Source organism: Budorcas taxicolor, chromosome 7 (assembly GCF_023091745.1).
Source record: "Budorcas taxicolor isolate Tak-1 chromosome 7, Takin1.1, whole genome shotgun sequence".
NCBI classification, from domain to species: Eukaryota; Metazoa; Chordata; class Mammalia; order Artiodactyla; family Bovidae; genus Budorcas; species Budorcas taxicolor.
Genome location: NC_068916.1, coordinates 11,843,847 through 11,871,780, shown reverse-complemented (window position 1 = coordinate 11,871,780; position 27,934 = coordinate 11,843,847). Strand labels below are relative to the sequence as shown.

Below are 27,934 nucleotides of genomic sequence, written 5' to 3'. Positions count from 1 at the left end.
TCCGCTTTCTTGGCGCCAGCCAGCCTGGCTTCCACGAAGGGCCCCTTTAAAATGCCCCACCCCCCGCACAGCTCTCGTGTGGACTCTGGCCTCTCTGGGCCTCAGTTTCCTCATCTGGAAAACAAAGGAGGAAGTTCCTGTTAGCGCAGAAACTGGCGTTGGAGATTCAGCAAGACAAGGCAGCCAATACAGGGTGGCCCCGCAACGTGGGAGCCCCGAGTCATTTCTGAGCGCGGCCCCTCCCCAGCCTACACGCCTGCGGCCAGACAGGGCAAGCAGGTCCTGGCAAGACTCCTCCCCGTCCTCTAGCCCCTGGGATCCGCCAGCCGTTTTACACAGGGGCCAGAAAGTGCAGACACCCAAAGGGCAGGTTGTACCTTAATGTGTGTGTGTGCGCGCGCGCGCGCGCGCGGGCGGCGCCCCTGGGTCTGTGTTTTCGCTCCACTTTCCTGTTGGCTTCCAGCTGCCCCGCCAGTTCCGGGGAGGGCCCTGGGCTCGCGGCTGCTCCCCCGCCCCCCTTTATAAAGGCCAGGCGGGCCTTGGGAAAGCTTGCACAGCTGCCCAGCTCGGCGACAGAAACAGCCCTGCCCCGTCTCCTGCTTCCCCTGCGGCAGCTCGGACCATGGGAGGCCCCCACGGTGGCCCCTTTCTTCTCTTTCTCGGTGAGCGCTCTGGGGCCCTGAGGGGTGAGGGCAAGCGGCCAGGGAGCGCCCGCACCCTCTTTTCCCTGGAGAAATGCGAGGTGCAGCTGGCAGTTCTGGGGCCAGCCTGGAAGCGAGCCACATGGCCGGGCGTGGGGGCGGGTGCTGAGGGGGCCTGGGGCCGGGCCAGGCACCCCCACACCGTGGCAGGATCCTCCGGCATTTTCTAGAGCCTGTCCCTGTCTCCCAGAGAAATCGCTGAGCCCTCTGAACTGCTCCCAAAGTGGGAGACAGGTTTGGGAAAGGAGGAGGGGCAAAAAGGGAGTGCTGAGACCCTCTCGGTCTCCCTTTCACACACACACACACAGGTGGCGGCTCTTAACACGGGTTGTAGGGAGATGCTGGGGGGCTAGAGGACTGGGGGGCGGGACCTCTTCACTGCCAGGTGAGGGTACGCCCAACATGTCCCACACTGTCTCAGTGGCAAAATCAGCCCCAGAGACCCTCATTCTTGCTCCCCCGGATCCAGCTGGGATTCAGCTGCAGGTGGGTGGAAAAGATTTTACCGGCGCTGGTGGCAGGTTTGAACTTTTGCTGTGACTTCCCCAGGGCCTCCCTTCCCGCCCCACCCAGGGTGGCTCTAACGGTTATCTGGGCAGCTGGTTGCCTAAGCAACCAAACAACAAAGAGAATGAAGAAATGGCACTTGGGGTACCAACCAGGGCTTCCCAGGTCGCCCTGGGACGGGATTCCCCGTGCTGGCCCAGGTTGGCAGGCATAAGCTCAGTGGCTCCCAGGCAGGGAAGCTAGAAAGAGGAGTCTGTGTGGGTCACACCTGATGGAGGGGGGGAGCGGTGTGTCACTGGAGCTGAATCTCACTGCCTCTGAGCCTCACTTTGCACATCTGTAAAATGGAGTAAGACCGATCTTCACCTTATTGGGCTGTGTTAAGTGAGTTCCAAAGCAAACTATTCCTGGTTCACAGGAAGAATTAAGTAAACAATATTTTTATTGGCTCAGCGGTAAAGAATCCACCTGCGATGCAGGAGACATGGGTTGGATCCCTGGGTCAGGAAGATTCCCTGCAGGAGGGCATGGCAACCTACTCCAGTATTCTTGCCTGGAGAATCCCATGGACAGAGGAGCCCGGTGGGCTACAGTCCATAAGGGTTGAAAAGAGTCAGACACAGCTGAAGCAACTGAGCACACGCATGCTATTATTTCACTGGCGGGTCTTGGGGGAGACTAGAGGGTCTGAGGAGGAGGAGGAAAATGAGGATGCCTGCCCTGCCCCCACCCCAGGAATCTAACCCCTCAGGGCTCACCAGGGGGAATGCGAACCAGATGGGACTGGGCGCAGATGACCAGCAGCTCCTCTCCCAGCTCCTGTTTGGGTGACTTCCAAGGACCCAGATGGAGAAATCGTGGCCTGGGAGCCTCTGTGGTGGGGGAGCAGAGCCCAACCCCGCCCTGGCGGAGGGCATGGGGCTCAGAAGAGCTGTCCCACCCCCACGCTGGGAAATGGGGTCTGGGAAGCCTGACCCCATTCCACCTTTTTAAGTGTTGTCACTGTTTTTTATTTGTTTTTGGCTCTGCTGGGTCCTCACTGCCGCGAGGACTTTTCTCTAGTCGCTGTCAGCGAGGCTACTGTCTTGTTGCGGTACACGGTTTTCTCATTGCAGTGGCCGCTCTTAGAGGCACGCGGGCTCAGTAATGGTACCTCCCGGGCTCTAGGGCACAAGCTCAGTAGTTGTGGCGCACTTAGTTGCTCCTCATCATGTGGGATCTTCCCAGTTCGGGGATCAAAACCATGTCTCCTGCACTGGCGGGTATATTCTTTATCACTGAACCGCCAGGGAAGCCCCAGTTCCAACTTTCCCAAGCTCCTCTGTTCACCAGATTCTTCCTGAGCCTTTTCTGGGCTCCAGGCCTCAATTCCACCTGCAGAATGGACACAAACAGGGCAGTTGTGAGCAGGAAGTTGGGAAATGGGGACGAATCAGCCCAGGCTGCATCTTGCTGCGGTGGTGGGGTGGGGGGGGGACGGCAGTAATTTTGGGGCTGTCCTGCAAAGAGGAACTGAGTCCCAGCTGAGGGGGGGAGCTAGCCAAGCCCTGTGACCAGAGAGGAGGACGAGAGAAATCCTCAAACGAGGAAGGGGAAGGGCATTCCAACCTCGGTTTACCCTTGCTGAGAGGGCTTCTGGGAGGGACTCCATGCCCACTGCCAACCTGAGGGTATCAAGTTTGGACTTAGGGACTGAGTGGCCAGGGGACCCTCCGGTCTGCTGACCCCTCACAGCCCTTCAAGCGGTGCTCACGATGACAGACCCCAGAATTCCCCTGGAAGCTCCCTCCAGGGGCAACAAGCTGTGAGTCATGCTTTCCCTTGGCCCAGGAAGTGACTCACTCCTGCCCTTCCTCCTGCCCCCATCCGTCCGCCCACTGCCCCCTTCTGGGTCTCCCTGGATTGTTGGGGGTCTGTGCTGCCTCCTACAGCATTCCCAGGTGGGCAGGGACTGGGTGCCTCCCCCAGGCCCTCCATGCTTGCCGCTGCGGCTGCACTGTCCTCCTCCTCCCTCCCCCTTTGTTTCCATTCCCCGCCTCCTAATTGTTTGCCTGTCTCGCTCTCAATCTCCAATCTGTTTCTCTCTTGCTGAATTCCCTATTTCTCTGTCTGTCTCTCTCTCGTGGCACAGCCACTAAGTCGTGTCGCACGCTTTGCGACCCCATGGACTGTAGCATGCCAGGTTCCTCTGTCCTCCACAGTCTCCCGGAGTTTGCTCAAATCCATATTCATTGAGTTGGTGATGCTATCTAACCATCTCATCCTCCGTCACCCCCTTCTCCTGCACTCAGTCTTTCCCAGCAGCAGGGTCTTTTCTGATGAGTCGGCTCTTCCCCTCAAGTGGCCAAAGTTACTGGAGCTTCAGCTTCAGTCCTTCCAACGAGTATGCAAGGTTGACTTCCTTTAGGACTGGCCATCTCTCTCTATCACTGCCTGAACTTCTGCCTTTGTCTTTCTCTCCATCTGTCTCTCCTCATCTCTCTGTCTCCATCTCTCTCTTCCTCCCTCTCTCTCATCTCTATTTTCTCCCCATGTCTGCTTGTCTCTCTCTCTCTCTTTGGGGAATCATAAAGAGATCCCCATCTCTGAAGGCCCTGATGACTTGAAGAGGCCCTGAGAGTGGGGTGCCCCTGGGTGGTAAGTACAGCCAGAGAGGACCCCCTTCCAGCAACATCCCCAGTGTGAACCCACAGCATCTTCCTGTGCGCTGGTGTTGGGGCAGGGGGAGTCCAAGGTGAAATATCGCCACTGGGTCCCAAGACAGCCATCAGGACTGACCGACACGGGTGTGGGGTGGGTGAACTGTGTCCCTGAGGAAGGGTATGGGAGCTGGAGGATCTTAATTCAGGGTTGGGGGTGGAATCTGAGAAAACTGCCTCATCCAGCCCCCTCCTTACATAAAGAAACATTACTCAGGGAACTCTACTCAACATTCTGTGATAACCTCTATGGGAAAAGAATCTGAAAACAGAATGAATATATGTACACGTATAACCGAATCACTTTGCTGTTCACCTGAAATTAACCCAACGCTATAAATCAACTATACTCCAATATAACTTAAAGAAAAGAAACGTTGATGACAGTACACTCTGATGCACCGGGCGATATTTGCAGGCTTAATTCTCACAGTACTCTAGCAAATGGGTCCTGTCATCATCCCCACTCCGCAGAAGGGGAAGCTGAGGCTCTGAGAGATGAGGTTGCCTGACCGCAGTCCAGGATGAGACCTGGGGCCACCTGGCTCCAGTCTGATTACTGAGCTGCTGCCCACACAGGTCCCCGGGAGCTGGGACCCCTCGGTGCTTAGGACTCTTCCTCATCCCTCAGTTTCTTTCTTTCTCTCTGGCTGTGCTTAGCCTGTTGCTGGGTACAGGCTTTCCCTAGTGGTGGCTCACGGGAACTGCTCTCTGGCTGTGGTTTCTGGGCTTCTCACTGTGGCGACTTCTCTTGCCGTGGAGCACAGGCTTGAGGGTCCTCGGCCTTCCGTAGTGGTGGCACGTGGGATCTTCCCAGACCAGGGATTGAACCCATGTCTCCAGCACTGGCAGGTGGATTCTTTATCATGAGCCACCAGGGAAGCTTGCCATCCCTCAGTTTCTGAAACCCACCTCCAGGTGACAGGTGGCAGATCCCCTGGCCGTGGGTGTTCATTCGCAGGCAGATGCCACGTACCCACTTTCTCCTTGAGCAACGGACAGAGACAGAGCCCAAGCCTGGGAGGGGCCGAGAGCCCCCTCTTCCTCACTTGCATTACTCTGGGGACTGCATCTGCCCTTCCCTGCTCGGTGGCCCCTCTGACGCCCCGCCCTCTCTGTTCCAGTGTTGTGCTTCTTGCTGACTCTGTCGGAAGTTGGATCCCAGAACAGCAAGGGTGAGTCTGCTGGGAGCAACGTGGTCCATAGCTGGAGCCTGGGGAAGGGGCCCTAGACTTCCGCCCGCACCCCTCAGCCCAAGCAGGACACAAACCGGTTACAGGGGGAAGGCCAGGGTCACGCCTCCCCAGCACCCCATCTCGTGGAGTTGATCTTGTCCCTGTCCCCAGCCCCTGGCTCAGCCCTCACCTTCTGACCAAGGTCTCCATCCCCACAGCCTGCGCTCTGTGGTGCCCTCCAAACTCCTCATGTGTCAATGGCACTGCCTGCCGCTGTGCTCCAGGATTCATTTCTTCTTCTGGGGAGATCTTCACCGACCCCTTGGAGAGTTGTGACGGTACAGTGGCTTGGGGGTGATGGCGTGACATGCAGAGATTGTGGGGTACAGTCCAGTGTTTCTGGGGGACATGGGTGTTGGTTGGGGGCCTCAGCCTTTGTCCTCAGGTCCAACATCAAGGACAGAAAAAAAGAGAAAGGAAAAGATATGAAGATGGAGAAATGAGACATGAATACACATGGCTTCCTGGAGAGAGGGCAGCTGGGTCTCCAGGAGTCTGGAGTCTGTGCCTCAGTTTGTCCTTTCAGGACTGAGGAGGGGGACACAGGGCTTCTACCCACAGCCCAGTTCAGCACTTCCCACTGTGTCTAAATCCAGGGTGACAGCCAGAGGGCCAAGAAGAACAGAGCTGATTGCACAAGCTTCAGGAATGGCTTGCTCCAGCCACAGCCCAGTCTCAGCAGTATGGCCTGAGAGTCTAATTCTTTCTAAAAAGATAGTGATTAAACTTCAGGCCCAAAGCTGGGGAGTCAGGTAGGGGTTGGGGATCTCTGCACTGACCAAACTCGTGCCTTTGGGCGGTGACCCTTTGCCCTGTTGTGCTCCAGACATCAACGAGTGTGGCCCGCCCTCACCGTTGGACTGTGGAGGCTCAGCAAGCTGCCAGAACACAGAAGGGGACTACTATTGCACGTGCAGCCCAGGCTATGAGCCTGTTTCTGGGCCAGCGGTCTTCCGGAATGAGAGTGAGAACACATGTCGAGGTAAGAATGAGGCTGCGTTTCCCGCCTCTCGTCCTTGAGGTCTGGGGCCTCAGATGCTGAGCCCTTCCTGCAGCATCCTGGTTTCAGGGGTGGCACCCAGGTCTGCGTTGGGACAGGTGTACCTATGCCTGTGCCGCTTGCACAGAGAGGCAGGGTGGCATGATGAAGCAGGGACCCAGGTCCTGGCTTCGTCCCCTGATCTCTCTGTGTGTGACACTAACCAGGATACTGATTCAGAAATCACTGTTTGGGACCTCCCTGGTGGTCCAGTGGTTAAGAATCCACCTTGCAATAGATGGGACATGGGTTCAATCCTTGGCCAGGGAACTAAGATCCCACATGCTGTGCAGCTCAGCCAAAAAAAAAAGAAGTCATTAACATGTGAGATGTGATAATATAATTATGAGTTTATGCTTTAAACAAACAAACCAAACGAGTATCTTTTACAGATAACAACAAAAGTAGCTTTGCCTTTTACTAACTGTGTGATCTTGGACAAGTTACTTCACTGCTCTGTCCCTCAGTTTACCCATCTGTAAAAAGGGGGTGACAATGGTGCTTACCTCATAGAGTTGCTGGGCTATAAATAATAAGAAGAAGAATGACAAAGCACAAAACAGTGAGGGCCGTTGGCATTTTAAATTATGGTCATCATGATCTAACTCACCCTCTCCGGGATGGGCATCCCTGGGGGCTGTGCCCCAGGGTGGGTGCTCAGGAGCAGCTGTCCTGTCCACTCCCTCACCAGGGACCCAGGAGGAGCCTGGCCTCCACACAGCACTAGGCTCTGCCCCCTTTCCAGTGGGAGAAGATAGGCAGGGGAAGGGGCAGAGGAGACCAGCAGTGGGCAGACGGGACTCCAGAGAGGGCTCCACGGAGATGGTTAGACCTGAATACAGAGGATGGGGAGGGGGGGAGAGGGAGGGTGGGAGGTGAGAAGGGGGCTGAGCCCAGGATCCAGAGGACTCTGAGGAGAGTCCTTTGACCCCCTCTGCTGCCCAGAGAAGAGCCCGCAACCTTGGTCCCAGCCCCTTCCCTCCTGCCCTGCAGATAGAGGGCGGCAGAGCCTCCCTGGTGGGAGGAAAGAGGGGTCCTGCATCTGTGGGGTCTCTGCTGGTTCACAGGGTCCTCTGTGGGTGGATGTTGTGCTTGAAACATGTGGCCTGGCCAGAGCCTTCACATGAATAGGGAAGAGTTCCCTGTCGTCTCACTGAACCGTGTGTTTGGGGAATGGAGTGTGAGCTGGTTTTCACCTGCCTCCTTGGCTGGATACCCTTGTGCAGTGATCAGCCTGCACAACAGTACATGGCGGACATGGATCCCACTCAGTATGCCTGGACTGGTGTGCCGCCCACCCACTGTTGCGAGTTCCTCTAGAGACATGCATGAGCAAGAGTGAGTTGGGAGAGGGACCTCCAAGGGGCTCAAGAAGGGTGCCAGGCGGAGCGCAGCCTACTGACTGGGACTAAGGCCTGCCGCCTGAAGACCTAGCTCTCTGGTGGGCTCAGCTGGACTGTCTGTGCACCCCCGTTTCAGCATTGCAGCCTTTGCTGCACCTGAGCACGTGTCCATCCGTGTCCAGGCCGTGGGGTCTGCTATGGGCAGAAGACCTGGGCTGCTCCCTGGCTTCCTTGTCTCAGTTTCTCCGGCGTCAGAGGGCTGTCCTGCGCATCTGCCTGGTCTCCGAGCCCTGTCTGAACACCAAGGCTCAGAACCTCTGCAGAGGGGCTCTTCTGAATGTTCAGAACGTCCACCCCACTGTCATGTGGCATCTTATTTGCATAAAACAAAGGAGGGGTGACATTCAAGGTACTCAGTGTGGTCACAGCACCGTGTGTCCCAGAGCCATATCTGTCCTCTTGCCATTGTTAATGACTGCTGAGAGGAGACCTGCCCCCACTGGGGCCTCTGACACCCTGGGTCGTGGTGGACTCTGGGGACCTGTCTAGAAATACTGAAGGAGGAGATTCAAGGAACAGCCCAGTGTCCCTGGCTGGCCATGCCCCTGGCCCAGCAAGCTGCCTGGAGAAGACGCCTTCTGTCACCCTGACCCCACATCTCAGCTTCTCAGCCTCCATCTATTTCCCCACCCCACCCAAGGCTCCACCCTGACCCTCCCCAGTAATTCCAGGTCATAGACCTGAGGCAGCTCTGATGACCGAGGCCTGGGAGGATGTTGTGTCAGGGGTGTCCCAGGGTGACATCAACCCCCAACCCGCTGCAAGAGCCAGTTGAACAAAGAGGCTTCCATCTGGACCAGATGATGAGACGTCGTCGAAGACCACTGCCCCTGGCCTGACCCTTTACTGAGGAGACCAATCCGGGCCCCACAGTGACCCAGACCACGTGGGGACAGAAGGTGGAGGCTGAGCCCCACCCAGCAGGATGCACAGGCCTGCGTCTCTAGTGGGAGGCCAAGTGCCAAGATGGCAGAAACACCTGCCACCCTTCACCCAAGGGCACCTGCTCCCTGCTTCAGCCACCCAGCCTTTGCTCATTGTGAACTTCGCTCAGATATGGATTCTTACCACTTCCTGTCAGTCTGTGGGAAGCCTTCATGGGAATCAGAAAAAGGTGCCTTCATAGCCCCAAAGCTGCCTGCCCAGACATCAGCCCCACTGTCGAGCACAGCCTGGTGCCCACTGCCTGGGTGTCCCTGACCTTTTCCTGTTATTCTCATTTTCCATGCCACTGCCCCAAAACATTGTCCTTGAGCTGCCTGACTCAGGGGTGGATCTTGGTCCATCTTCATGGAGCTGGAGCCTCAGAGTTAGCAAGGACAGGAGAGTGCTGTCTTGCTGGAGTCCGCAGGATCCAGGGAGAACTCAGATGGCAGCACTCGCCCTGGGGGAGTCAGGACAAAGTCCATCACTAGGAGCCGAGATGGGCCCTGCCGAGGGAACGCAGCTGCGCTCAGCTCCCAGGAAGGCCCACCCAGTCCTTCGTCCAATCCTCAGACTGGGACACAGGCAGCTGTTATGTTCCTATCCAAGCTGGGAGCTTCCCAGGAGGCTGAGGGAGCCAGAGCTGGCAGACGGGGAGGACTGGGCCACTTCTGGCCACATCTGGACAACAGAACATCTGGGCCACCATGCTCACCATAGGATGCCTCCATGTGAATGAGGAAAGGCCCCCACTCACCAGGGAAGAGAGAGTGGGCCCTTCTGGATCCTTCTATACCAGAAAACGTGGCCAAACTCCAGGCCCGAAGGCTGTCCACAGCAGCAGGTATCCATCACGCTCTCCTTCCCCTTGCAGACGTGGACGAATGTCAGCACAGACCCCGAGTCTGTAAAGGCCGCAGCGTCTGCATCAATACCGAGGGCAGCTACACCTGCCAGTGCCCACCCGGCTTGGAGTTCAACCCAGAGGACCCGAGGCATTGCACAGGTAGAGACCTCAGCAAGAAAGGGTGAGGCGGGCCTGGAGCGAGGGAAGGAGCCCAGGCAGTTCCCGGAGCCCAAGCAGCAGAGAAGAGACTCAGGTTCTTGTGACGACAAGGGTCTGCCAGGGCCCTGCCTGAGGATCGCCTCCCCGAATGGTCCCACCACAGACCAGGGAGACAGCAGAGACTTCGGGCCTCAAACTTGGCTCTGTGAACATCTCCCAGACCTCACCCCTTCCGCATCTGTCTCATTCGAGCAGAGGAAGCTCTCACTTCCGGTTCCTAGAAGGGGAACCTTGGTCCAGGGCCCCGGAGGCAAGAACCCTTGGTCTGGAAGTCCAGCTCCTGTGACTCAATTTCACTCCTAGTTTTTCTGCCTATAAACTGAGGACCATGGCCCCTACCACGCCCATCTTACAGGTGTTTTAAGAGTCCAGTTGAAGGTCACCAGGTGCTGGCACGTGAAGTCGCAGTGGGGTTCTTGGTACCGGGCAGTGAGAAGCGGAAGTGGCGGTGACGCTGACCCTCTGGCTTTGTCCTCAGATGTGAATGAATGCACCTCGGGGAAAAAGCCATGCCACAGCTCCACCCACTGCCTCAACTCCGTGGGCAGCTATGCGTGCCGCTGCCGCCCCGGCTGGAAGCCTATTGCTGGATCCCCCAACGGCCCAAACAACACTGTCTGTGAAGGTTCGGAGCTCAGATGCTACACTCTTGGTGTGCGTGCATGCTCAAGTCGTCTTGTCCGACTCTTTGCGACCCCATGGACTATAGTCCATGGCATTATCCCAGCAAGAATACTGCAGTGGGTTACCATTTGCTCTTCCAGGGGATCTTCCCGACCCAGGGATTAAACCCACACCTCCTGGGGCTCCTGCACTGGCAGACAGCACCTTTACCACTGAGCCACCTGGGAGCCCACACTCAGAACATCTGATCACATATTCAGTGGCACCCACACAAACCAAACAGAATGAATGCTGGAGGTGTCCTGCTATGCGAGGCATTTATTCTTGTTAATTAAATGTGATTAATGTGTTAATTAAATGTAAGACCTGGGGGGTCCTGGAGAAGGAGCTGGGGTACGAAGGGGGAAGCTCCCAGGGACTCTAGGCAGCAGCTAACTGTTGTTTAGTTGCTAAGTCCTGTCGGACTCTTTGCCAGCCCATGGACTGCAGCACCCCAGGTTGTCCTTCACTATCACCCGGAGTTTGCTCAAACTCATGTCCATTGAGTAGGTGATGTCATCCTCTGTCGTCCCCTTCTCCTCTTGCCGAATCAGGGTCTTTTCTAATCACTAGAAAAGATACTTCAGTATTTTCACAACTTGCCTACCTGTGCGGGGCTCATCTGCTGTGTGTCAGAACTCTGCACGCTTCCCATAAATAAGCTTAGTGTTCGCTACTCGAGGATGTGTGGACACCGGGTGGTGTCACCTCCTGGGGGACTAATATGGGAAAAAGAGGGGCCCAAGGAGGACAGGGGCCTCACAGGGCTGGGGCAGAGCTTGAGGACAGGGGCCTCACAGGGCTGGGGCAGAGCCTGAGCTCCTCTTTCTTGTCCCCAGATAAGGACGAGTGCAGCTCCGGGCAGCATCGGTGTCACAACTCCACCGTCTGCGTTAACACTGTGGGTTCATACACATGCCACTGCCGCCAAGCCTGGGTGCCTAGACCTGGATTCCAGGATAAGCAAAATATCACCATCTGCGAAGGTACCTGTCCTGCCCTGACCCCAGGCCCCGCCCACAGCAAACACAGACACTGCCGCAGCTAATGAACTGCTGCCCTGTCCCCTGCAGAGATCTCCTTCCCTGCCTGGACGGCTCCCCCTGGAATCAAGAGCCAGGTGAGTGGCCCCAGTGGGGACCAGCAGCAAAAAAATCCCTCCAACCAGCTCACCCTGGTCACTCATTTTCCCCGAAGCTCCCCCACCCAGGATGAAACTCTCTGACTTCCCCACCTTTCCCCTCTCTCCAGAGACTCTCTGCCTTCTTTGAAAGAGTCCAGAAAATGAGCAGAGACTTCAAACCAGCCACGGCCAAGAAATCCATGCAGGTAAGGGCAGGACAGTGGGGGGTGGCTGGAGGATGTTTCAGTGTGAGTGCAGATGCCCAAGCAGAGGCCTCTGGTCAAACGGATACATCTGTATACAAAAGTCACAGATTGCTGTTATTTAGGTGCTCAGTCCCTCTAGGCTCCTCTGTCCCTGGAATTCTCCAGGCAAGAAGACTGGAACGGGTTGCCATTTCCTTCTCCAGGGGATCTTCCTGACCCAAGCCGTGTCTTCTGCGTTAGCATGTGGATTCTTTACCACTGATCCACCAGGGAAGCACACACACACACACACACACACACACACACACACACACACACGTTTGAGAGGAATATAATGTCAGTGGAATGGGAGCAGTTGAGAATTCACCTTTGGAGCAAGGCCACAGAGTTCAAATACCCCTCATCCCACCCACTGCCAGTTCTTGCTTTGTGACCTCAGGCAAGTGACTCCCCCTCTCTGAGCCTCAGTTGCCTCACTTCATAAATTATACCTGCTTCATCCAGTTGGGGAAAAGGTTTAAATGAACTAATAGGAGTGAGTCTCAAAGAAGAGTGCCTGGCATACAATATAAATACTATATGTCATATGTGCTTGGCCTGGTAGAAATATTGAGCCTCTAAAAAGATGATAATAATAAATTTTTTAAAAGAAAAATATGTGAGCCCTTTATGTCATTTGAATTTTTCCAGTAGCTGCATTTTTAAAATATAAAGGTAAAGAATAAATTTAAAGAGTAGAAGTATAAATGCTGGAGAGAGTGTGGAGAAAAGGGAACCCTCTTGCACTTTTGGTGGGAATGTAAATTGATACAGCCACTATGGAAGATGGTATGGAGATTCCTTAAAAAACTAGGAATAAAACCACCATATGACCTAGCAATTCCACCCCTAGGCGTATACCCTGAGGAAACCAAAACTGAAAAAGGCACATGTATCCCATTGTTCATTGCAGCACTGTTTACAATAGCTAGAACACGGAAGCAACCTAGATGTCCATTGACAGATGAATGGATAAGCTGTGGTACATATGCACAATGGAATATTACTCAGCCATAAAAAGGAGCGCATTTGAGTCAGTTCTAATGAGGTGGATGAAACTAGAGCCTATTATACAGAATAAAGTAAGTCAGAAAGAGAAAGATACATATTGTATATTAACATGTACGGAATCTAGAAAAACGGTAGGGTAGCCATGGAGAAGCAGACACAGAGAAACTCAAACAGGCTCTGTATCAACCTAGAGGGGTGGGATGTGTAGGGAGATAGGGAGGTTCAAAAGCGAGGGGATATATGTATACCTATGGCTGATTCATGTTGAGGTTTGCTAGAGAACAACAAAATTCTATAAAGCAATTATCCTTCAATTAAAAAATTAATTGTTTAAAAAAGAAGTAAACAAGTGAAATTAATGTGAAAATTGCATTTAACCCCATAGATTAAAACTATTATCATTTCAACGTGGAGCCATATTTCAAGTGACATCTGGGGCTCAGGGCAACTGTTCCGGGCATTGCAGACTTACAAAGTGCCTGCATGCATGCTCAGTCATATCCAACTCTTTGCGACCCCATGGACTGTAGCCTGCCAGGCTCCTCTGTCTGTGGGATTCTCCAGGCAAGAATCCTGAAGTGGGTAGCCATTGCCTTCTCAGGGGAATCTTCCTGACCCAGGGACGGAATCCGTGTCTCCTGCATTGGCACGTGGGTTCTTTACCACTGAGCCACCAGAAAAGCCGCAGACTTTAGAACAGGGCCTGACGTAAAGCCAGTGCGTGATGTTAAGCACTGTTGCTGTTATAATGTTGCTGTTGTAATACGTGCACGCAGGCACATGCTCAATCCCCTTACTCATCTTCTGGCTACTGCTGTGTCTTGATGATTCCCCTGGTTCTGTCCCCCAAGCAACCCAGGGGGTTCTCCAGTTGTGGGGGTGGAGTGAGGGGAGGCGAGAAACCAGGGTCCGTCAGGCAGCCCTTGTGGTGCAGTAACCCAGGAGCTGTCACTCGTCACCCTCAGGACCTCGTCGGGTCAGTGGATGACCTGTTGAAAAACTCAGGAGACCTGGAGTCACTGGGTCAGTCTTCCAAGCACGTCACAGCCACTCACCTGCTCTCAGGCCTCGAAGAGACCCTGAGGACCCTGGCCAGAGCCATACCTAAAGGCTCCTTCACCTACCGTTCGGATGATGGCACAGGTGAGACCACGTCCTGCTCCACCCCAGCCCCCCAGGACCCCCTCCCACACCCAGAGCCCCCGATCACTGTACCCTCTCTTCTCAGAGCTGTCCCTGGTGGTCCAGGAGCAGGGGAAAGGAAACGTCACCGTGGGCCAGAGCCATGCACGGATACTGCTGGACTGGGCTGTGGCAGCTGCAGCCGGGGAGTCAGGTAATGGCAGGCACCCAGAGCAGGCACTCCAGGGAAAGGGAGGGAGAAGCTAGGATATGGCTAGGATACAGGAAAGATTGAGGGAAAGAGGAAAGGGGGCGACAGAGGATGAGATGGTTGGATGGCATCACTGACTCAATGGGTGTGAGTTTGAGCAAGCTCCAGAAGATGGTGAAGGACGGGGAAGCCTGGCGTGCTGCAGTCCATGGGGTCGCAAAGAGTCGGACATGCCTGAGGGACTGAACAATACAGCTTCAGAATATGCAGCCACAGGAAACCGAGCCTTGGGGCGGGACTCTGGGCATCATGGCAGACGGGCGAGCATGAATTAGACATCTTCAGAGGAAGGATGGGGCACGGAAGCAAGCAGAGCAGAAGGGAGCCAGCATGTCTGTCCCCTAGGCCCCTCCGTGGTGGGCATCCTCTCCAGTCAGAACATGAAAAAATTGCTGGCCAACGCCTCTTTGAAACTGGACTTGGAGAAGCTGAAAGAGACCTACGAGAGTCCTGTCCGAGGTGCCAAGGTCACGCTTCTCTCAGCGGTCAGCTCTGTCTTTCTGAGCAACACCAACACTGAGAAACTCGACTCCAATGTCTCCTTTGCCTTCACCCTCCATGTGAGTCCTGGGGTGGGGAGGGCAGCCAGCCACACTGCTCACCCCATAGCCAAGGTCCCTGTGGTCTCTTAGCAGCTTTTGTTCCCCCACCCCCACCCACTAGGCTGCTTCCTTACACGTGCCTCAGGGCCTTGACACGTGCCCTCTGCCTGGGACACCTTTCCGCCACGATTCAGTCCTTAACCTGTCAACTCGTTCACATGTCACCTACTCTTCTAGGCCTTCCTGGACCTGTTTAAATTACAATCTGTAATCACACCCCACCTTTCCCCTTTGCTCTTCTCTTTCGCATTCAGCACCTGCTAACACACTATCTAGTTTACTTATTTATTAGGTGTATTATTTTCTGTCTGTCTCCCCCACTAGAATGTCAGCCCAGAAGGACAGGGATTTCTGTCTCCCCAGTTCACTCCCAGGTCCCCTGGCCTGGCACACACAGTCCTCTTTGGGGTCCACCCAAGCCCAGTACCCACGAGAGGGTTCCAGGCTAACTTCTATGACACCTCTCCCTAGGAACAGCCTGAGCTCAAGCCACGGCAGGAGCTGATCTGTGCCTTCTGGAAGAATGACGGCAACGGGAACGGGTCCTGGGCCACCTCGGGCTGCTGGAAGATGGGCAGCGGCAACGGAAGCATCACCTGCCAGTGCAGCCACCTAAGCAGCTTTGCCATCCTCATGGCCCACTATGACGTGGAGGTGAGCAGACGGGGCCATCCTCAGAAACCCACTGTGGCACGGCTGGCTCAGGCGGGACAGGCAGCTGGTTTCAGTGGAATGGTCCAAAAGGTTCTGCATGGTTGCACAGACCAGATGCAGCCCCTTGCTTGGGACCCCTAGACCTGCACATGACTCAGCAACTAGAGAGAGTGGCCTGGCGCCACGGGCCTTACTGCAGCCAGTGCCCCTCTGATGGCCCGCCCCCAGCAAATTGTTCAGTCATTAAGTTGTGTCCAGTTCTTTCGTGACCCCACAGACTGTAGACCGCCAGGCTCCTCTATCCATGAGATTCTCCTGGCAAGAATACTAGAGTGGGTTGCCTTTTCCTCTTCCGGGGGATGTTCCTGACCCAGAGATCAAATCAGCATCTCCTAGTGGGTTGGCAGGTGGATTCTTTACCACTGAGCCACTGGGGAACCTCCATCAAGTTGTTAAATATTGCTAAGAGCTCCTGAGGGATCCATAGATACACTGGGCCATGTGAATACCTGGAATGGGTCAGGCAGAGTAGGGGAGGCTGGTGGTCCAGGCCCAAGGTCCAGGAAGGACACAAATGTGGGTTTTGATGAGCTCATAGTTGCAGCGAGGTGTCGGAGGGGCAAGAGATGAGATGGAGATGAGGGTCAGAGAGGTGGGCTCATCAGTGTAGGGAAAGAAGGTTGCAGCCATTGAGGATACACGGGGGACCGTCTAAGGAGAACGGTCTGGGTGTGTAGTGGGGCACTCATCCAGAGGAACTGGGGATACCTGCTGCACACATGGGTGCGGCGGTGGTGGTATATAGGGTGAGAGACATGGTAGGTTTATTCAGATGTTGATGGTAGAGGAGGTGGAGGGAGATGAGCCACCTGATCAGAGTCCTGCAGGCCAGGTCCCAGGTGGGTGTGGGTGGGTGGTGGGGCCCACAAGGAGGGCAGGAGGGCCTCAGGGTGCTGATGGAGTCCCGCCCGCCCGTCCTGATCTAGGACCCGAAGCTGGCCTTGATCACCAAGGTGGGACTGGCGCTGTCGCTGGCCTGCCTGCTGCTGTGCATCCTCACCTTCCTGCTGGTGCGGCCCATCCAGGGCTCGCGCACCACGGTGCACCTGCACCTCTGCATCTGCCTCTTCGTGGGCTCCGCCATCTTCCTGGCGGGCATCGAGAACGAAGGCGGCGAGGTGAGGCCCCGCCCCGTGGAGCGCCCCACTCGCACCTGGGCGCTAGACCTGCGAGGGCCGGGAGTGGGATAGCTCCGCCTACTCCAGCTGGGTGGGGTGGTCGGCCTCCCCTCAGCGGAAGCATATGGCCCTGCCCATTCACTGCTTCTGCGTCCAGTCCCGGACCCGCCCACCGCTGACATCACCGCCCCGCCCCTCCGCCCTCGCCCCGCCCCTCCGCCCTCGCCCCGCAGGTGGGGACGCGCTGCCGCCTGGTGGCCGTGCTGCTGCACTACTGCTTCCTAGCCGCCTTCTGCTGGATGAGCCTCGAGGGCGTGGAGCTCTACTTCCTCGTGGTGCGCGTGTTCCAGGGCCAAGGCCTGAGAAAGCTCTGGCTCTGCCTGATCGGTTACGGCGTGCCCTTGATCATCGTGGGCATCTCGGCAGGCGCCTACAGCAAGGGCTATGGCCGCGAGAAATTGTGAGCGGAGGTGGTGGGAAGGCCAGGGCTTGGGGGTTGCACGGAGCCGTTGCTCCCCTCTGGACTTACTGGGTGCTGACCAGACCCTCCCTTCTTGCCCAGCTGCTGGTTGAATTTCGAGGGTGGCTTCCTCTGGAGCTTTGTGGGACCTGTGACCTTCATCGTTTTGGTAACTGTCTCACCTCGCCCCACCCCACACCCGTGAAAATCTGAAGCACTCAGCTCCACACTGAGCCCCTGTACCAGCTTTCTCCCTGCGAGTTCGAAAGATACCCCCTAATCTGAATTCTTTGCTTCCTGCCCAGGGCAATGCTATCATCTTTGTGATTACTGTCTGGAAACTCACTCAGAAGTTTTCTGAAATCAACCCTGACATAAAGAAATTAAAGAAAGTCAGGTGAGAAGACAGAGGCAGGGAGGGGGGCCGACAGAAGAGGTGGGTGCGTGAGGTGGGGCCCCCAGCTGCAACTGGCCGCCTCCCCGCAGGGTGCTGACCATCACGGCCATCGCCCAGCTCTTCGTGTTGGGCTGCACCTGGGTGTTCGGCCTGCTCCTCTTCGACCCAGAGAGCTGGGTGCTGTCCTACATCTTCAGCATCCTCAACTGCCTGCAGGGCTTCTTCCTCTTCGTGCTGTACTGCCTCCTTAACAAGAAGGTGGGCCGCAGGCCAGGCTGAGGGCGGTGCCGGGCCCCTCCTCCTGTCCTGGGGCCCATCCTCCCCTGACCTGGCCCCTGTGCCCTACAGGTGAGAGAGGAGTACCGCAAGTGGGCCTGCATGGTTGCTGGGAACAGGTACTCCGAGTTCGCCACAACCACCTCTGCGTCTGGCTCTAGCCACAATCAGACTCAGGTAAGGGCTGAGCCTGGGGTACGGGGTGCAGGACAGAAGCCCCCTGGGTCTCTGGGCTCCGTTCTGACGCGGCGCTCCTCTCTCCAGGCCCTCAGGCCCTCAGAGTCTGGCATGTGAAGACGCAGTTCTGGCCAAACCAGCAGCTCCTGTGGCCTCAGCAGCTTTTGCACACACAGACGACCTCCTCTCCTCCCTCTCTGCTCTGCTCCCTCCTGCCTCGGGCCCCGCACGCACCACGGAGAGGAGGGTGACAGCCACCGTCTGGTACCGAACCCCTGAACACCCAGCAAGGGTGGAGGGTCGGACCTACTTCCTGCTGCCTCTCAGCTCCACCCCGGTCAGCACCCAGGGTAGGGGCAGCTCCCTCAAGTACACGAGGCCCGGAAAGAATGAGGACTCGTGCCCAACCTGGCCCTTTCCTGTCATCTGTCTTTGCTACAGAAGAAGAGGCCAAGGTGCTGAGACTTTGCTTCTAGGGTAAGCTAAGACTGAGGCTGGGTGGGAGAGGGGCAGAGCCCTTCTCAGCCCCTTGCCGAACAAGGCTCATGGTACTAAGGCCCATCTGCCCCAGGGCAGAGGGTTCAAACTGATGTGAAGGCTGTGGACATTGTTTCTTTTTTTTAATCTGTATAAGCCGTTCAGTGTTGACACTTCAAGAATTAAATCTCATGTTGACACAGAAGGTGGCATGTCTTGCTGGCCAGAGGCTCACTGACCAGGCCGTGGGCCCCTGGTGTCCGTGAAATGCAGTGAGCTGACAAAAACAGACACTGTGGGAGCCAGACTTCCATAATAAAAATGTATTTTTGCACAAATCTACACTTTTAAACAGTAAAATGAAAGGCCCAGTGTTGCCTAGAAAGAGCACTTGAAGCAGCAGCACGTGGGAAGCAGAGTGGCTCTGGTCGTCAGGGCATGTGGTTACCGGCTCTGCTCAACTGTGAGACACACACGGGGGACGGGGGAAGCCAGTGAGGAGGGGGCGGTGAGGATAGGCCCCACCACTGTCCCCCCACCCCGGCACCCCAGCCCTGTCTGAGCCACTTACTGTATGTGGAGATGTCAATTTCTTCTGGAAGCTCTGCCACGTTCACTTCAAACCGGTCCTGGACATCATTGAGGATTTTGGCATCGTTCTCGTCAGACACGAAAGTAACGGCCAGGCCTTTGGTACCGAAGCGACCCGCACGGGCCACCTGCAGGGAGACAGGAGCAAGGGTCAGGCTGAGAACAGACAGATGTCCCCATCCAACACCAACCCTGAGAAAGGGGCAGGAGGGAAGGGACAACCCTGGGGGCCACTCACACGGTGGAGGTAGGTGTCCGAGTCCTCAGGCATGTCATAATTGAAGACGATGTTGACGCGCTCAATGTCCATCCCTCGGCCGAACAGATTGGTGGCCACCAGGATCCGCCGCTGGAAGTCCTTGAACTGCTGATAGCGCGACAGGCTAGGTGCGAGAGGAACAAGGGGTGGCCATCAGATACGGGGACCCTGGGTGGCATCCCCTCCACAGGGCCTTCCAGGGGCTGAGAGTGGCCTGCACTCACCGCTCCTCCTGAGCCATGCCCCTGTGGATGGCAATAGCTGGGAAGTTCTGTTCCACCAGGAGCTGGGCCAAGGCCATGCAGCGCTGCACTGACTTCACAAAGATCACAACCTGTGAAGGAGGGAGGGGCAGACCTGGGTCAGGGCCAGAATCCCTCCCCCAGGCCGAGAACCCCAGCACAGGCCACGGGAGTGCAGAAGCATCACCTGGTTAAACTCCAACACATCCAGGAGGTCGAAGAGCTTGCGGTTCTTCTCACTGTCCTTGAGTTTCACGTAGTACTGCTGTAGCCCGTGCAGCGTGAGCTTGGTCTCGTCGTCCACAAACACCTCCATGGGCTGTGCAGGGAGGAGAGCAGGTAGAGCCAGGCGGGGCTTACTTCTGGACCTTCTGCCTGCCCAGAACCTTCCAAAAGCGACTCCGTGGCTGCAATACTTCCAAGAGGCCTCTGTACCCCCAATACTTGTCTCCCAATAGCTGGATCTAAGGTCCAGCCTGGTCCAGGTGTAGACCAAGCTCTCAGCTCCCAGTTTGACAAGAGAGGAAGAGGCTCCGCCGGCCTTCCAGCATGCTTGTGCCATGAGGGCAGCGTGGATGTTGGGGAGCGGCAAGAGCCTGCACCCTCGGAGGCCGAAGCTACCGCACTGAGCTCTCCGCCATTACTCACATCTTGCATGAACTTCCTGCACACGGGTCGGATCTCCTTGCTCAAGGTGGCGCTGAACATCATGCACTGCTTCTCGTGGGGGGTCAGGCGGAAGATTTCCTGCACGTCCCGCCGCATATCTGGCAAGAAATGGGGCATGAGCGCCTGCCAGACCATGACCCCCACCCAAGACCGGATCCAGTCCCTCCCAACCTGTGCCAGGGAGCCGCTGGCCCCATGACAAGGGTGGTGTGAGCGCAGACTGGCCGGAGGAGGGAACCCCAGGTGCCTGAGGGTCCGGACTTAGGGTAATAAGCACAGGCGCGGGAGGAGCGGCAATCCACTTACACGCTGCCAGAGCGGAGCAGCCGTGCCAGCGCGCCTCCAGCCACGCTTCAGGGTGGGGAGCCTGAGGCAGAGACAGCCGCTGGAGTGAGAGCTGCAGCCGCCTCCCAGGCACAAGCCCCAGTTCCCACCAGCCCTGTCAGGGCTCCCTGAGTGCAGGCGGGGGCCTAGAGCTAAACCAGCAGGCAGCAAGGCCACGGTCCTCGGCTAACATGGACATGTGCCCAGACACGGCTTATCTTGGGCCATGTGGTCCCACTCCAAGATCTAGCTCAGAAGCCGCAGTTCACTCTGCCAAATGCCAGGATTTGCCCGCAAATCTGTTTCCAGGAGACCTGACTGCCAGCCACCCACACAACCCAACTCTGGGAAAACCTCTGGCCTGCCCTCTCAGGGCCTGGCTCTGAAGTCTGGGGGATGCTGCAAGGGGCCTCCACAGCCCGCAGACCCAGCGCAGACACTCACCCAGCTGCTCCAGCATCTTGTCGCACTCATCCAACACGAAGTGCTTCACATTCTTCAGGTTGAGGCTCCTATTGCGCACAAGTGCCAGGATCCGGCCCGGCGTCCCCACCACCACGTGGGGACAGTTCCTCTTCAACACCTCCTCATCCTTCTTGATGGACAGGCCCCCAAAGAACACAGACACCTATGCGGGCAGAAAGCTGCTGTCAACCATCTAGTGGCCAAAAGCTCACACCCAACTCTTGTGACTGCGGCCACTCAGTTCACAACCCTGAGAAGCTCCCACCGACACCCCCAGACCTGGTGCCTGGGTACAGGAGAGGCCTGAGCCTGGCCCCAGCTCCACTGAAAAGCAGCCCCAGGACTGAGACTGGCACAGGCCTCTGGGGGCCATTCATAATTCATCAGGCTTTTAAGGAGCTTAAACCACCACAGACCTCAAAGGCAGCCGCTGCAGCCAAGCCTGGTTAATGCCGGATGGGCCAGCGCCGTGGCCAGCAAGGCTACAGAGGGCCACGTGATGCCTCACTCGGCCTGGGGACTCACCTTGACGCTGGGCATGTATTTGGAGAAGCGCTCATACTCCTTGCTGATCTGGAAGGCAAGCTCTCGAGTGTGGCACATCACCAGGACCGTCACCTGTGGGGCAGAGACCCTCAAGGCAATGTCCGAAGTCCTCCCCTGGCCAGAGCCCACCCTGGTGCTGGTCCCCTGGCAGCCCCCACCCCTTTGGGCCACTGGAAGGTCCAGTCCACGTGGCCCCATCTTCTCCCAGTCTATCAGCTGCTGCTCACTCCCTGTATCTTGTTTTTTTCCCTAGCAGGTGATAAGACTTACTGTTTGTTGTTTCTGTTTACTCCCTCAGTCACATCTGACTCTTCGACCCAATGGACTGTAGCCCATCAGGCTCCTCTGTCCATGGTTGCCATTTCCTCCTCTAAGGGATCTTCCTAACCCAGGGACTGAACCTGCATCTCCTGCACTGGAGCCACCAGGAAAGCCCTCCCTACGTCTCCTTATAGCTACTCAGGTGTGTCCCCCTAGGCCAGGGAGACACCTAGCTAACAGCTCCATGCTAACAGCTTCCCGAGCCTGCCCTCTGGCTGGCCTATGACCACCGGGGGGAGGCTACCACACCTTCCTGGCCCACAGTGCCAAGGACTGAGACCATACCACGGTGTCCCATGAAACCCTGCCCTCCGAGACCACCCACCCTAAGGTCAGTAACAAGGGTGCAGGCACCCACACCACCCACGGAGGTGTGCCCCAGCATGTCAGGAACAGAACACCTGCACGCACCTCAATTACCCCCTCGAAATAGTGAACTACAACATTCAAGCATGAGAAGACAACTGTGTCCTGTCGGCAATAAAAGCAGTAACAAAACTGTGTTCAGTGTAAGAACACCTTCCTGTATGTGCACGATCCAGAAAAGCACATGTGGAAGCAACAGCCATCTTGCCGGGTGGTCAGACCGGGCACGTCTCAGTTTTTCCTCTTCGCTTGTCATTTTTGGGGTGATATTGGTTAACAACTAAGTGTGTGTGTGCTAAGTTGCTCACTTGCATCTGACTCTTCGCGACGCCATGGACTGTAGCCTATGAGGTTCCTCTGTTCATGAGATTTTCCAAACAAGAATACTAGAGTGTGTTGCCATCTCCTATTCCAGTAGAACTAAGTACCGTACTTAATTTTTTTAAAAGTCCACAGAGGATGCAGGAACAAGGATTTTTAACAAGAGGACCCATGATTCCTGCTGCATCAGGAAGCTGGGGCCTAGCAGGGAGGGTGTCCACCCACCTGTCCGTTGACGGGCTCAATCTGCTGCAGAGTGGCCAACACAAAAACCGCTGTCTTGCCCATCCCTGATTTGGCCTGGCACAAGATGTCCATGCCCAGGATGGCTTGCGGAATACACTCGTGCTGGACTGAGGGAAGAGAGCACATGAGCTATCAGAAACCAGGCGGACGCTCTCTCCGTGCAGGCCCCTCACCTGAGGGGACCACGCCGAAGTAGTGAGAGGAGAGCCGAGGAAGGGAGGACCCAGGGATGCGTACCCTCTGATGGATGCTCAAAGCCACAGTCCACTATGGCCCTCAGGAGCTCCGGCTTCAACAGAAAGTCCCGGAAGCCAGAGCTGTGGATGGAAACATAGGAACCCTTAACGTCTTTCTTGGGGGGAGGTGGAGCGCTCTCTGGAGGTGCCTGGGGCTCTTCATCTTCCTCATAATCCAGAAGCTCGTTTTCCACATCCTGTTCCGCCATGCTACTGAGAACAGAAGAGGGGGAACAGGGCTCAGAGAAGCAACAACGGTGACTGACGCAGGCAGGAAAATTCCCAGAGTGAGGGGGAAGAGGGAGCCGACTGCACAGAAGCTGCGAGCTGCTGACACAAGTCTGAGGCGGGTGAGGTCCTGGGGTCAGGTCTGGCCACCTGGCCACTGAAGCCAAGACGGGACCTCATTCTCCCATCTCTCTCTAACTCACCTCTGCCACTGACTCCAACAGCAGGTCCCACTACTCCAGCTATGTGGCACTTCCCAGCTTCCAACTGTTGTGCCCACCTCTCCACCACCCTCCACCGAGCTGCCTCACCTCTCCCTGGGACCCTTCGGGACACAACCACAGGTGTACCAAGTGAAACCCCAATTCCTTTCCACTCGCAACCTCCCTCACTGGCCCCTGCCCACCCCATTCCATGCCACCCCCAGCCTCATTTGGCTGCTGACACTCACTGGGCCTCTAACCCCAGCTCAGGTCACCCAGCCCCACAGGCATGACTCTGCTGAATTACTTCTGGTCTCTGAACAAATAAATGCCTCCTTCTCAGCTTCAAGGTCTCAGCTCTACTGAATAGCCTCAGACCACCTAGTCTCAAGGACTCCCCTCCCCCTTCACTCCCCAAGGACCCCACCCTGAGCCTGGAGATGCAACTGCCAGGATGCTGGAGAGATGGGAGCTTGTGAGCTCGCCAGTGTCTACCCAGCCCCAGCTGCTCCTGCTATTTGTGGTTTGCACAAGGGAATAATTAAGTGCTCTCATGAAAAGACCTCCCATTGGGCCTGGAGCCAGTAAGAATACAGCCAAGATGGTAAAAAGAATTAATACAAAGTGCGATCACTTCCTGGCTTCATTTAATTCAGACACACAGAGCACCTAGTGGGTGCAGGCTACAAGGGACCCAAACATGAGAATACTTTTGTCCTCCCTGTTGCACCCCAGCCTCCAGTCAAGGGGGTGGTTGCTGCTGTCATTTAGTTGCTAAGTCGTTTCTCTTTGTAACCACATGAACTGTAGCTGGCCAGGTTTCTCTGTCCATGGGATTTTCCAGGCAAGAATACTAAAGTGGGTTGCCATGCCCTCCTCCAGGGGATCTTCCCGACCCGGGAACTGAACCCACATCTCCCGCATTGGGAGGCGGGTTCTTTACCATTTAGCCCTCAGGGAAGCCCAGTGAAGGGGTGGAAGTGCTAAAAATAGTCCCTCTTCCTGAGATGGATGTTGATGGTCCCAGGCCCAATTTGTGGCCCTTTTGCCACTCATCCTCTGTGAGTATGCAGCCCCAGGGCCTTAACCACCTCCGTGCGGCCTTTCTATGGACAACCTCTCCCCTCAACCCGCATCTGACAAAAGGCAACTCCGTTCTCTGAACTGTTCTGTCTTTTCTCTTTTCCTGTCCCACAGCCAATAAAGCCAAGCAGGTCAATCAGGCCACTTCTCACCCCTGCTACGTCACTGGCTCTCAGGCCGCCATCACCTTTCTTTTTATAGAGCAGCTTTATGGAGACATTCACATGCCATACAAGGCACTGTTGAAAAGGCACATTTTATTGGTTTCTTGTGCAGTCGTAAATACTTTCAACTGCTGCCACAATCATCTTTAGCACACATTTCCTCATCTCAATAAGACTGAATCCTTAGGCTACCATCCTGTGCCCCCCCAACTTACTTTGGCAACCACTAATCTACTTTCTTTTTGTGAATCTGCCTATCTGGAACATTTCATATAATGGAATCATACAACATGTGACTGTCTGACTTCTTTTACTCACATAATTTTTCAAGGTTCCTCTACAGTGTGGCCATGTATCAGTACACCATTCCTTTTTGTGGCTGATGAATATTCCTTTTTACTGGAATACTTCAGTTCGTTTTAGCCATTGTCAGCTGATAGCCACTTAGGCACTGTCCCCTCTTTGCCTGGATTATGCCAAAAGCCACCTTGTTGGGCTCCTTGCTTTCCATCTCCCACTCCCCACTCAATGCCCCTCAGCTGCTGGAGGGAGCCTAAAAAAGCTAAGTCAGAGAAAGCTGCTCCTCTGCTCAACACCCTCCACAGGATCCCACTGTGTTCAGAGTACAACAGAGTCTTCACCACAGCCTATCAAGCCCAGCACAACCTGACTCCCTCTATACTCAGAGTTTGTCGCCCCTGTCACCCTTACACACAGGCCTTGCTGCTGAGCCTCAAACATGCCTCAGCACCTTTCAACTTGCTTTTCCCACTTTTTTCAGACCTCTGTTGTTTCAAAAAGGCTTTTTCCATTGTGTTTAGTCACTCTGTCGTCTCCAACTCTTATTGACACCATGGACTGCAGCCCACCAGGCTCCTCTGTTCTTAGGATTCTTCAGGCAAAAATACTGGAGTGGGTTGCCATTTTCTCCTCCAGGGGATGTTCCTGACCCATGGATCAAGCCCCCATCTCTATGTCTCCTGCAATGCAGGCAGATTCTTTACCCACTGAACATCAGGGAAGATGTTCTGTTGTTCCAAAAAGGCATATTCCAAAGTTGGGTCCAACTAAAAAAACACCCCATCCAGTCACGCCAGCCCAGCACCCAGAACAGCACCTAGTACATAACAAGTAAGCACTCAAGAGCAAATGGCTGAATGAATGGAATCTGAATCGGGGCCTCAAGGCAGAGTTTAGGGGCTAAGCAAGTATCCTTATGGGATTCTTGAAAGAGGCAATCCGATACAAGTACTGAGGATTCCTACTGGTGAAAACAGGAAGGCTCACTTCAAGCATCAAAGAGAAGAAAAGGCACCAGCACAGGGCAGTCCAGAAACCACTAGTCTAAACCCTTTCAGGGGTTGGAAAGAACTGGCTGCTTGAAGCAAGAGGCAGAAAACCAAGCTGGTTAGGCCCAGAGCATTCATACTTAATTCGCTGAACAATAAGAAATCGCTGATTAGGTTTTTAGTTGTGACTCAATCAGGATTTGCTCAAGACCAAGTTACTCCAGAGAAGATGGAGTAAGTTAAGGGACCAGCAGCAGGGAAAACCAGACACCAAATCAAAGAGGGTTAACCCCGGTGGGAGCACTGTTAGAGAGGGAAAAGAGGTTGGATCACCCTACAGGGAAAGACCAACCCCTGGGGGAGCCTTCGACATAAAAGACGCAGCGTCGTCTACTCTGGGCTTAAAATCCGGAAAGATGCGCATTCCAAAAAATAAAAGAGTTCGAAGAAACTCTTTTTGTTTTAATGGGGAGACAAATTTAATGACAGACTAAGCTTGACACACAAAAATTTCTACGGACTGGCTAGACAGAACCTAAAAATCAAAACAAATTAGATCAGGACAGGATTTGGCGCTGTTTGCTCCACCCAGAAAAGGTGGCAGAGGCCCCAAGAGCTGATCAACTTGAAAGCTGACAGACGACTAAGTAACAACTCAGAGCCTTTCGCGTACCCTTTTCACCCTGAAGTGCCCCCCCCCAAGAGAATTTTCATTTAAGACTTTGTTCCTTACTGGAACATCACTTTTTGCCCTACATCTCTGGAACCACGAATCCACTCCCCCGAAACGCAAAGCAAGAACGGAGGAAGAGTCTTTCGATCTTGAAGATCGCCACGTCTACCAGCTCCGGCTTCGCGCTCCGCGGCCCCAGACCCCCGCGTCGCCTCCTGACCCCTCCCCAAATCGTCTCGGGCTTCCAAGAACAGGCAGCCTCTGCCCCAAGGTGGGGTTTAGCCTGCAGGCGGCCATGACAGCCCCTCCCGGAAGCGGACCCGTACCCGCGCGCCAACGGCCGGTCTGCCCCTCGCGCATGCGCCCTAACGCCCAACGGCCGCCAACGCGCGCTCCGGCCACCCCAACCGCCCCGCCTCCCCCTGTCTCGCGCCCGGTCTCCTTCCCTCAACTCCTGGCGTCTCCTATCTCCCGCTCGCCCGCCGATCCGACGTCTCCGCACCGCGGCCCCGCGCCTGGGCCAGCCGCTCACCTGATTCCTCGTTCGCTTCCCCGTGCTGCGAAGAGAGCACCCGGCTCCGGTTACCGTTCTCGCGCCCCGACACGCGCTGTTGCGCTTCCTGCCTCCTGGGTCCGACTGCGGCTCTGTTCACTGGACCGCTCGCTTTTCATTCAAGAGAGGCGGAAGCGATGATTGGATTCTGCGGAAGGCGTCTGGAGGCTATTGGTGGAGGAAGGAAAAGGGCGTGCCTCATACCTCCGATTCATTGGTCAATCTTAAAGTAGGCGCCGGAGTGGGCTGACCGAAGCGGGCGTCTGCGAGCGTACCGTCACGTGGTCGAGGTTGTAACCGGCTCGTGTGCCACCATATTTAGTACGGGCAACCGAAGCCGTGATGTGAGCCTAGGGTGAATGTCTCGCCCTTAGGAAATATGGTCTCTACGCTGAGGAAAGAAGTGTTTGACGTGGTCCTGCAGTGTAGAGGTTCTGAAAGGGTTCTGAGAAGGCTAGGGAGCTTGGAATGATACCAGCCTTTTTATCCTGCCCTGAGTTGAGCGTTCCCATGAGTTCTGATGATTGATACCCGAGTGACAATTGCCCGGTGCAGTTATAGAACATTTCCATCACCACAGAAAGTTCTGTTGTGTCCCTCTCAAGTCAGCCACACCCCTTTCCTCCCTCCTGCCCCAACCAGGCAACCACTGTGTTTATTTCTATCACTATAATCTTGTCTGTTCTTGAATTTCATACAAACAGAATCATGCAGAAGATTGTCTTTTGTGTCTGGCTTCTGCTCAACAAAATGTTTGGAGATTTTCCACATTGCTGTACATAGCAATATTCCTTCTTTTTTACTCCTGAGTAGTATTCCACTCGGAGAAGGCGATGCCACCCCACTCCAGTACTGTTGCCTGGAAAATCCCATGGACGGAGGAGCCTGGTAGGCTGCAGTCCATGGGGTCGCTAAGAGTCGGACA

At 55.5% G+C, this 27,934-nt stretch overlaps 2 protein-coding genes across 6 annotated transcripts; one reads left to right on the top strand and one right to left on the bottom strand.

Moving 5' to 3' along the window:
* The first annotated feature begins 567 nt into the window (after window positions 1-567).
* On the top strand, window positions 568-23,563 carry ADGRE5 (adhesion G protein-coupled receptor E5). Of its 3 annotated transcripts, XM_052644248.1 has the most exons (20): window positions 568-662; window positions 5,032-5,082; window positions 5,301-5,420; window positions 5,969-6,124; window positions 9,383-9,514; window positions 10,053-10,199; window positions 11,077-11,223; window positions 11,311-11,357; window positions 11,489-11,566; window positions 13,582-13,759; window positions 13,845-13,952; window positions 14,355-14,569; window positions 15,083-15,265; window positions 16,252-16,443; window positions 16,677-16,903; window positions 17,006-17,072; window positions 17,209-17,300; window positions 17,390-17,558; window positions 17,649-17,753; window positions 17,841-23,563. In XM_052644248.1, the coding sequence occupies exons 1-20, from the start codon at window positions 623-625 to the stop codon at window positions 17,868-17,870; spliced, it is 2,484 nt and encodes an 827-aa protein (XP_052500208.1). In that variant the 5' UTR covers window positions 568-622; the 3' UTR covers window positions 17,871-23,563. The 3 variants fall into 3 exon arrangements, with proteins under 3 accessions (XP_052500208.1, XP_052500209.1, XP_052500210.1); XM_052644249.1 differs by lacking the exon at window positions 9,383-9,514; XM_052644250.1 differs by lacking the exons at window positions 9,383-9,514; window positions 10,053-10,199.
* On the bottom strand, window positions 18,541-27,133 carry DDX39A (DExD-box helicase 39A). Of its 3 annotated transcripts, XM_052644253.1 has the most exons (11): window positions 26,989-27,132; window positions 22,818-23,029; window positions 22,560-22,687; window positions 21,306-21,398; window positions 20,760-20,943; window positions 19,971-20,089; window positions 19,510-19,641; window positions 19,305-19,414; window positions 19,060-19,204; window positions 18,802-18,949; window positions 18,552-18,691 (listed from the first exon to the last, which is right to left on the bottom strand). In XM_052644253.1, the coding sequence occupies exons 2-11, from the start codon at window positions 23,023-23,025 to the stop codon at window positions 18,675-18,677; spliced, it is 1,284 nt and encodes a 427-aa protein (XP_052500213.1). In that variant the 5' UTR covers window positions 23,026-23,029; window positions 26,989-27,132; the 3' UTR covers window positions 18,552-18,674. The 3 variants fall into 3 exon arrangements, with proteins under 3 accessions (XP_052500211.1, XP_052500212.1, XP_052500213.1); XM_052644251.1 differs by having other exon boundaries at window positions 18,541-18,949; window positions 26,989-27,133; XM_052644252.1 differs by having other exon boundaries at window positions 18,541-18,949; window positions 22,818-23,026; window positions 26,989-27,116.
* Window positions 27,134-27,934: the final 801 nt, after the last annotated feature.